Here is a 9,073-nt window from a genome sequence, read left to right on the forward strand (position 1 = left end):
GCATTATTAACTGACGGAGGCAGACTCAATGCAGTACCATTTTGTATAATTTATGTTCAAAAGAATTATTCTAATTGTTCGATTTAAGTTTTTAAGGATACGAATTAAATTTAAATGATGAACGATTGGAGGTATCCGCGTTGGATGTCATTATTACGTAACAAAATTGGGGAAAAATCAAAAATTATTTATTTATTTATTTAGTGGAACTCGAGGGATAGGGTTGTGAAGCCACCAGGGCTTGGGTACAACCCCCCTCCATGGTAAAAACAAAAACAGCATAGTAGCACATAAAAAAGAACAATATGAACAGATAGAAAACAAAAACAAAAACCAACAAAACACTAATGAAGAGGCGCTGTTTTTATAAATTCCTTTTAAACTCATCGATTTTAATAAGAAATGGTTCAATTTCACCCACAAAATGGCTGATGTGTTGCAAACTTGCAATGTGTGCCCCCCCCCCAAAAAAAGTTGGATGCGTTTAAATTTTTGCCCCATAAAAATTTTCTGTTCTTAGCCTTAAACAATTTATAAGTTAAATTAATTATAAATTAAATAAATAGTTTCATTATTTTATCATTTTTAATAGAATAACAAAGATCCACGTGTCATCTTTCAAATTTCTCTCCAAAATAATTGACTAGTATGACCACTAGGTCTCGCCACTAGCCGGTGGAGTTTTCCAGACTTTTCCCTCCAAACAGGCAACCAGAGACATTCCGGCGGTTAGGGTTAAGACGCATGTCAATTTCAATTTAACGTCAAATCAATCGCGTTAATTACAAATAAACTATTACTAAACTGACATTCCTTATCAAAATTTAAAACCGAAGTAAAAATGCCACCAAAATTTCGCTTCCAAGAAAGCGAAAAAGTTCTGTGTTTCCATGGTCCCTTACTATACGAAGCCAAATGCATCAAATCTCAAGCCAAAGACAAACAAATCAAATACTTCATCCATTACAGTGGTTGGAACAAAAATTGGGACGAATGGGTACCCGAGAGTAGAGTCCTTAAATATAACGACGCTAACCTTCAAAAGCAGAAAGAATTAGAAAAGGCGCACATCAAAACTAAAAAGACTAAAGCTACCAAAGGGAAAAAGGAACCCGCTGCTGAAAAGGAAAGATCTTCAACTCCATCCCAAGAGAAAGTAAAAAAGGTTAAAGAACCAGCCACTCCCGTCACTACCGCACCTCCAACTCCCGTTGTAACAACAACCACAACAGCTACAACTTCAGCCTCAACTAGCCAACAATCTGAAACAAGTTTAACGGAGAGCCAACAACGCAAGAAAAGAAACCGTGTAGATCCTTATGTTGAAAGCGAGGAATCTTTCCTAACTAGGGTGGAAATCAAAGTTAAAATACCAGATGAACTTAAACATTGGTTGGTTGATGATTGGGATAATGTTGTTCATCAAAAAAAGTTGGTTGATCTCCCAGCCAGAACAAACGTGGAACAGATCTTAGATGAATATCTCAAACAGAAAACGTCTGCTAAAAATACTTCCACTAATAAAGAGAGTGCAGTATTGGAAATTACTAATGGCATCAAGGAGTATTTTAATGTCATGTTGGGCAGCCAATTGCTATACAAATTTGAAAGGCCTCAATATGGTGATCTATTGACGGAACACCCTGATACTCCAATGTCTAAATTATACGGGGCCATTCATTTAGTAAGACTGTTCGTTAAATTAGGAGGAATGCTGGCCTATACACCATTGGATGAGAAAAATGTGCAACTGCTGCTGAATCACATTCATGATTTCTTGAAATACATGGCTAGAAATTCATCATTGTTTAGTTTAAGTGATTACGCTATCGCTCCCCCTGAATATCATCGTAAAGCTATTTGAATGGTTTCAATGCTGTTGAAAGTTCAAGAGACAATGTTACTAAGTTGAAACAATAAAGCTCTACAACAGCACACTACAGATTCACCCATCATTCGTAAAATAAGTGTTCATTGAAAAGTGTCAATGTAAAATGTCATTAAAAGTCTTTGAAATAAATTCAAATAATTCATAAGTTTTGTATTTTTCTTATTTTTTTTTACCATAAAAAAAGGTTCACAATATTTCAAAGTAAACTAATATAAGTGAAACTTTACAACTGGCTTAAATTATATTCTTTTATCTTCTTCATAATGTTTTCAAGATTTCTTCACAACTCCAACCATAGCTGGTCTTATAACTCTTTCGTGTAATTTATAACCTAATTTTGAAACAACAGCTACAGTTCCTGGTTCTTTCTCAGGGTCTTGCATTTCAAACAGGGCTTGGTGTTCGTTTGGATCAAATTTATACCCCATAGGATTGATTTGAGTTAGTCCATGTCTCCTAAATACCGACATAATCTGTGCTTCAGTCATTTTAAGACCTTCAAAGAGCTGTTGTAAATGTGGGTTGCTAGGAGATAGCGCTTCTTTAGGGACTGTATCTATGGCCATTGTCAAAACATCAGCAACTTCCAAAAGGTCTTTACAAAATCCCTGAATGCCAAATTGCTTAGCTTCTTCTATTTGTTTTCTCATACGTTGACGAACATTTTCATTTTCTGCTAATGATCGTTTATATTTATCCTAAAATTTTTTAAAATTTTAGAGGCCAAAGATTATATAATGCAAATATAAGAATTACATCGATAGTTTTAATGTCTTCTACTAATTTCTTATTTTGTTCCTCTAATCCCACTATTTTAGCATTTATATCTTGACCATTTGGTTCTGCAGATTGCTCATTAGCTGTATTTGTCTGCCCAGTTGCGGTGGAGGAATAATTTAACCTTTAAAATATTAAGTACAATTAGTTTCTAAGCAATTTAAAGCCCAGTGATAATTAAATGATGCAATTTTAAATGGCCAAGGCTTAACTTCAAATACGCTTTACACAAGAAAACAGAGAAGAAGACCTTGATTACCATTTAAAATTGAAGCTTAAATATATTTAAAATTAATTCGTACTTATTAATTCTACATCCTGACAAAACTGTAATTGGAAATTTCGAGCGGCCTCCCGCTAAACTTCGCAAACACATGCTCAAAGTCGCCGACATTTTGATCTACTCTTTCTTTCGTAATCGGTAAGGAAGCGAGAACCATAGAGATGCGAGAACGGAACGGGCTATAAAGTGACGTCAGCGAAAAAACAAGAAGTATGAAGACGGGAGTAGCAATGGGAATACAGTAGATAATCTCTTACAAGGATCTTTCTCCTATGCTAAACCGCTACCAATCACATCTTACGAAAATATTTACAAGTATTACACATGCTTATGTGTTCTGGCTTCTGGGGCGGAATTGGCGATTTTCAACCCCCCTCCCCGGGAACGGACTAGAAACCGTTGAACGAATGAAACCCCCGTCCCTCCTTTGCTCAATCAAATATATTGGAAAATTCGATACATATCCCCTGAAATCATAACACAAATAGATCTACCCACAAAACACTGGTAGCATAAAAAATAGGCCAATCGATATAGAGTTTCGATCTAGGCCTATTTCCATCTCATACGGGAAAAGTCAAGAATAGGCCTATATATCCTATAGAGCATAGAGACGGGAGAGGCCGGGTACGGGAGATCCAGTCGCCGTTGCCATAGCAACCATCGTTTTCCAATGGAGAAAGCTAGGGATTATAGGAGGTAGACGAGAGAGAGAGAGAGAGAGAGAGAGCAGAGTGACTGACGCGAAATAAAACGAACACGCGACGATAGTTAGAGGGAAAATTAAGACGAGAAATTGCGTAATTATGTTTGCTAAAGAAAAGACCATTTCTTTGCCACTCTCAGCTTCGTTTTTACCAAATAATTTATCAGTTTTCATCGAAAATGAATCACGAAAGCATTACGCCATCACGCACCTAAATTCTGTGATAATTAGTTCAGTTGAAAATCAAACGATACAATACAAGGAACTACCTTGTCAGATATCCGGCTCCTCTAATTCTACTAACGTTATCTTACAGGTGAGTCGCAATGTTGCGCGATTGGGTTTATTTATAGCACCGTGTAATTAATTGTATTGGGTTTGTTAACTTGTTACGTACGCGATTTAAATTTGTCTACAGGCAAAATGGGTTACGGTTGGAGCGAGAACGGTTTTAGTGGTGTGTTCTCAAAGAGGAATACAGATTTACGAGTGGGATGGATCCCTTTTCCTACATTGGCACGCGTTTAAAAACCAAGATAATGAGGAGATGGAAGGTTCGTTTCGTATTATGCGTTACCATTTCTGTAGGTGTCAAACGTATTGATTTAGTCTTTAAGTGGGAAATTCGCACGGCAACCTAAAATGGAGCACTAATAGTAATAGGCTCACTTGAGCGCCTTTAGAAGTGTTCCACTCTCAGTACACCGGTGTTCAGGGAGAAACTAACATTCAGGGGCAATTACAACTTGATATATTATTAGGCCTATATTTTCATCATTTAAAATAGATAGCTTTGAAAAGATGTTAAATATAGTTATTAATCTAGTAAATTAATTCTAATTACTTTACAGAAACGTACGCCTTAGGAGTTGGAGTACTTGGAGTTGAATTGCTTTGCATTGGTAATTAGCGCGCGTCAAACTCCAGCCAAAGTAATTGACATCATAATTGATCGATCACGATTGAAATCTTTTAACAGGTACATATAGCGGCAGCATCTTAGTTTTTTCCGTACCTGACGAAGGAGAAGTTGCATTTTCCGAAAAAGTAACCGGTGCCCATTCCTCACCCATTACTGACATATGTAACGGAAGCAACGTCCTCGCTACCTCCGACTCATCCGGCGCAATTTGCATATGGACCCATAGCAACAATACCCTCGAAAATAAAGCAATCATCGAGAGTTTTGGGTTCGCAAAAAAAAAAATAATAATAATACCGATAACTATAAAATTATAAAGGCGACACGGGGCATACTTATCTTGAAATCATATGATCGGGTACTTTACTAATATCGCGATGACGTAAACAGACCAATCAGTGTTCCGTCTTAAGACAACAAGGTGGTCAAACACCAGAGTCTACTTTACCCCCCCCCCCGACTTTTGAAAAGGGACTATAGTCTGGTACTACGAACTTTCTCGGGACGTCACGCCCTCCTATCTCATGCCTCGTTTTTGGCAGCCATACTGGAGGTCGTCAGCCCAGGCCATACAATTTAGACTACCAATATAGAGTAATGGCAGCAGTACGTATGCAAACGTCATACCCTTCTATCTCTTAGCTCAGTGTCATCCCCTACTGGGCACGGACAGTATCCCCTCTTATAATAGCGCGACCAGAGAGAGGGCTACACAGTCTGCCCCCCTCTCTACCGCCACTAGTCTATTGACGTCATGTCCCCGTAGCTCCTCCCATCTCAGTACTACTTTATACGTGGGTATAAACTCCTCCCACATCTAAAGTCATCATCGCGTGACAGTATAATAATTCCACGTGTCACCTCTATAATAATATCCCGTTTTAACATATTAATGGCCACATTATTAACTTATGTGATTTGAATATTCAACAGTTCCCCGTGTACAAGTTTATCAATGTACAAATCATCCTTAATAGCGTCCTACGGTTCGGGACACATACGATTATTTAACATCGAATCCAGTTTAATCATAGCCGAAGTCGCCGCGCATGCTAAGTGGATTACAGCCATTGACGTTGCACCAAGAACAGGATTGGTATTATATTTTATTTCTCACAAAAAATGGATTATATCACAGAGTTCAAAGGTTATACTGTATAAATTTCTCGCAGCTACTTTCAGTGTCAGAAGATACGTTTCTCCGTATATGGGAACTAGGAGACGCGGAAGGTGTTCCAGTGGTAACCTATTCCTTAAATTCTATTCCAAAAACAACTAAGTATAGGCCTAAATTTCTAAGTTTCAATATTCTACAATATCATGTCCAGATATCACATAAATTCAGCGAATGCGTCACGGACAGTCTATTGTGCGGTGGAAAATTTGAAAATGAGGAAGGCGATCACATTTGCCTTTCGAGTTACGATAGTTCGGATCTGTTACGATATCACTTACTTAATTAAATGAGTCATCAAAAACCAATTGAAATTCGATGACGAAAAACAAAAAAACAATTGCCTTGAAACAAGTTGATGATGAATTTTGTTTTTCCTTTTGTCCAGGCTACTATATATATATAGTTTTTTGATCAATGTTTTTTAAATTAAAATAATTAACAATATCTGTGCAAATGGCCTTAAAAATCTCTATAGCATCAAATAAAATGCATATGCAATGTTGTTTTATATCGTTGTTTTCTTACGCGGTTAAGCCTATTTCTTTTATAGGTCTTCTTTGGATGTTGATGATGGTTGATTCTTCAACGCTCTAATTAAATTCTGAACATTGGATCGTAGCTGCGAGAAATAATCGTCTTCATTATCTAACAAGGCTTTTCCGGCAAATTCTTGATCTAATTGTTTCAGCTCCAAAAGATTGTGCTGAAATTCTTCGTAACAATAATCAACCAAAGCCAACATGGCCGACACAACTTTTTCTTGAGCGTCTATATCGGACGACGCCAAGAAACGAGGAACTATTTTACAAAATCCATTTTGAACCAAAACGGCTCCCAAATTCAATCTACAAATTATTTGAACTTATGAAATTCTCTAGGATATATCTCATTAATGAAGCATTCATTCATTACTTGTCGTATTGTCGCATTCTTTCTCGGTTAGTTTCATCAGTAGGATTATTATATTTCGACGCCAGCGTCTGTAAAGTGCAAACCATTCACAGATACGCTCTAAGTATAGGCAAGAAGTGATATCTAGTTTATTAGGGAGAAGGTATAAATTCGCCACATTTCAAGCTTTATCTCCAGTACAAAACAAACGTAGGTCCGGAGTTAATCCCCGCCTCTAAATTATAGCCAGCATCTCATTGTTTCTTGAAAACTCACGTCAGCGCGACGCGAATGACGAAAATTACTTTGTATTTTCCGACTGAGGAGAGGCGAAATAGCCCGGCGCCTCCTTTTACGTCCCCCCTTGTATTTTGAAAGGGGGACTGGGACTATGGCGCGCGAATACTTAGGCATCTTATACCTTCTCCCTAGATATCACTTCTTGGTATAGGTATTGGCCGTTTACAATTATCACCTGTTCAGTAATTAAATCCTGTACAAGATTGACAATTTTCATTTGAAGTTTCTGACTTTCCAAATCCCATTTATGATTTTTGAAAACGTCAGCGAAGGCGGTAAAGCCGCCACTTTTCAACAAATGTTGTTGAGCTAATGGAAATTGTCTGACTAGGCAAGAGATGGCGAACATGGCCCGGTTTCGGACTCCCGGTTCGGGATCGAAAGACAAGAGCCTTAGAAGATGCCCCAAGACATTCTTCTCCAAACAGGCTATTTTTACTTTAGGGTTTCTGCCACGTATAAAAACACGTTGTCCTTCAATCAATAAATAGGCCTACACGGATTTAAACTACTGTTTTGAAATAAACTATTACTAACCCTTGCATAGCTGACCCAAGGGAGTAAGCCACTAACGAACGAATTTTCGCGTTGGTAGAGTTCAAATCAGGGATAAGTAACTCAAGACCATTCATTTTAACAAAATCTTGCGCCGCATCATACTATAGTGTATATTTGCACACGTGTTAAGTTACGTAATAATTAAGACTCAGTTTAACCACACGCGTTACCTGATGAACAATGTATTCAATATTTTGCAATATTTCAACTTTCTCTGTATCTTTTGCTTTTGGATAATTTTTAAGTAACTCTGTCAAGATTTCAGTCTCGGTTTTAACTTTAATCATGACTTCGTCAAAATCCTTTTTTATATCGTCAATGTGCCTAAACTTTCTTTTCTAAAACCGCCAACAATTAAAATAAACTTCTGAATAGACCATTAGATTAATTCCAGAAAAGAAACTAACATCGATTGGGGGGGAGGTGACCTTCTTGGGTTATTAACCTAGTGCCAAGTACCACCGCTAGAGGCAGCGCGAGTCGGGAACTTAGGCTACGTCTCACGTCGAATCTTGCTTGGTTGGCGCGAGGAAAATAACCTAAGGTAGCCGGCCTACCACCCCTGTATGTCGGTTTCTCCGCAGGTTAATGGAATAGTCTATTAAACAATATACCTCATCTTTCACCAGTTGTTTGATTTCCTCTGGTTTAATTAACTTCAAAGCTTCCTCTAATTTTTCTTTGGAATGATACCGACTCCCATCATCTCCTTCCATTAACTTAGCCTCCTTGATGCCAGTTTGCAAATTCATTCGGACATGGAGACCAGAAGGAATGGCTTGTCCTGGTATCATTCATCATCAGAGTTGAACCCAAACTTAGCAAATTATTTGATAGAGAACAAGATTCAATCAATACCTTCTTTTATCGCTTGCCATTCTTTTGTGGGTATAAATCTCTCATTGTTAATTTGAGGGTCATTTTCCGTGTCTTCTTGGACAATGCCATCGTCATCGCCTTCAACGTCGGTAAGTATTAACGCGGTTTCTTTATCACACAACGCGAAACTTAAGCAAACGAAAATGAAGAAGTAAAGAGTCTTCATTTTTGAGTGTCTCGAAGCGAGTTCTATCGAATTCAAAGAGTATTTGATTCTATTATTGGAAATACACTAAAGAGAGGCACGCGATGATGAAGTGATTTCATCATGGTGTTGCTTGCACGAAGTACACGTGTTGAAGAGTCGCGTTTGACACGAAACACAAGCAGACGATATAACATCGTTACCACCCACTTGTCCTAGTTCTTTTATCTTACTACACGACAGAAAGGTGATCGATTTTGGCGGGAATTATGAGCGCAATTTAATTCAGGAAAGACGCTGGAAACTATTTCATACGCATTGCAAATCCTCAAGAAGGAAAAAATGCGGGAAAACGAAAAATACATCACGTGCACTACGTATACCTTAATAAATTCATTCAAGATACATAATATTTAGGCCTACACTTTAAAAAAAAAATCTACAATAGGTTCTAAAAAAAAAGAGCTAAAATTAAACTGTCGAAAATCCTTTCCTCTTGTCAAACCCATTTTTCCCCCGAAGTCCATCGTGTATGGTCCATCAT

At 37.7% G+C, this 9,073-nt stretch overlaps 4 protein-coding genes across 4 annotated transcripts; 2 read left to right on the top strand and 2 right to left on the bottom strand.

Moving 5' to 3' along the window:
- The first annotated feature begins 689 nt into the window (after positions 1 to 689).
- MRG15 (mortality factor 4-like) lies at positions 690 to 2,036 on the top strand. The gene has a single exon (XM_089838919.1). It carries the CDS (start codon positions 842 to 844, stop codon positions 1,862 to 1,864), a length of 1,023 nt encoding a protein of 340 aa, XP_089695045.1. The 5' UTR covers positions 690 to 841; the 3' UTR covers positions 1,865 to 2,036.
- Positions 2,017 to 3,124, bottom strand: Roe1 (grpE protein homolog, mitochondrial Roe1). Its single transcript, XM_089838922.1, has 3 exons — positions 2,971 to 3,124; positions 2,648 to 2,792; positions 2,017 to 2,589 (listed from the first exon to the last, which is right to left on the bottom strand). The coding sequence occupies exons 1-3, from the start codon at positions 3,060 to 3,062 to the stop codon at positions 2,161 to 2,163; spliced, it is 666 nt and encodes a 221-aa protein (XP_089695048.1). The 5' UTR covers positions 3,063 to 3,124; the 3' UTR covers positions 2,017 to 2,160.
- Positions 3,125 to 3,372: 248 nt separating this feature from the next.
- Positions 3,373 to 6,093, top strand: LOC149717494 (WD repeat-containing protein 54-like). Its single transcript, XM_089834686.1, has 7 exons — positions 3,373 to 3,973; positions 4,076 to 4,211; positions 4,509 to 4,559; positions 4,637 to 4,856; positions 5,513 to 5,675; positions 5,752 to 5,820; positions 5,908 to 6,093. The coding sequence occupies exons 1-7, from the start codon at positions 3,758 to 3,760 to the stop codon at positions 6,040 to 6,042; spliced, it is 990 nt and encodes a 329-aa protein (XP_089690812.1). The 5' UTR covers positions 3,373 to 3,757; the 3' UTR covers positions 6,043 to 6,093.
- On the bottom strand, positions 5,650 to 8,827 carry Sil1 (Sil1 nucleotide exchange factor). The gene is made up of 7 exons (XM_089838907.1): positions 8,364 to 8,827; positions 8,120 to 8,289; positions 7,676 to 7,843; positions 7,485 to 7,606; positions 7,123 to 7,396; positions 6,669 to 6,736; positions 5,650 to 6,601 (listed from the first exon to the last, which is right to left on the bottom strand). Exons 1-7 carry the CDS (start codon positions 8,548 to 8,550, stop codon positions 6,301 to 6,303), a joined length of 1,290 nt encoding a protein of 429 aa, XP_089695033.1. The 5' UTR covers positions 8,551 to 8,827; the 3' UTR covers positions 5,650 to 6,300.
- Between the last annotated feature and the right edge of the window lie 246 nt (positions 8,828 to 9,073).

The sequence above is a fragment of the Phalangium opilio genome, unplaced genomic scaffold (assembly GCF_054372755.1).
Source record: "Phalangium opilio isolate 3A_F unplaced genomic scaffold, DU_Popi_V2 ptg000003l_1, whole genome shotgun sequence".
Classification (NCBI taxonomy): domain Eukaryota; kingdom Metazoa; phylum Arthropoda; class Arachnida; order Opiliones; family Phalangiidae; genus Phalangium; species Phalangium opilio.

Excerpts from the sequence above, each read along its gene's own strand:
- MRG15 (XM_089838919.1), top strand. The coding sequence starts at position 842 with ATGCCACCAAAATTTCGCTTCCAAGAAAGCGAAAAAGTTCTGTGTTTC.
- Roe1 (XM_089838922.1), bottom strand. The coding sequence starts at position 3,062 with ATGTCGGCGACTTTGAGCATGTGTTTGCGAAGTTTAGCGGGAGGCCGC. Across the intron at positions 2,793-2,970 it reads TCAGGATGTAGAATTAATAA|GTTAAATTATTCCTCCACCG; the intron begins GTACGAATTAAT and ends AATATTTTAAAG. Across the intron at positions 2,590-2,647 it reads AAGACATTAAAACTATCGAT|GATAAATATAAACGATCATT; the intron begins GTAATTCTTATA and ends AAAAAATTTTAG.
- LOC149717494 (XM_089834686.1), top strand. The coding sequence starts at position 3,758 with ATGTTTGCTAAAGAAAAGACCATTTCTTTGCCACTCTCAGCTTCGTTT. Across the intron at positions 5,676-5,751 it reads TTGCACCAAGAACAGGATTG|CTACTTTCAGTGTCAGAAGA; the intron begins GTATTATATTTT and ends AATTTCTCGCAG. Across the intron at positions 5,821-5,907 it reads ACGCGGAAGGTGTTCCAGTG|ATATCACATAAATTCAGCGA; the intron begins GTAACCTATTCC and ends TATCATGTCCAG.
- Sil1 (XM_089838907.1), bottom strand. The coding sequence starts at position 8,550 with ATGAAGACTCTTTACTTCTTCATTTTCGTTTGCTTAAGTTTCGCGTTG. Across the intron at positions 7,607-7,675 it reads TTGAATACATTGTTCATCAG|TATGATGCGGCGCAAGATTT; the intron begins GTAACGCGTGTG and ends TATACACTATAG. Across the intron at positions 6,602-6,668 it reads AGAATGCGACAATACGACAA|ATTGAATTTGGGAGCCGTTT; the intron begins GTAATGAATGAA and ends AATAATTTGTAG.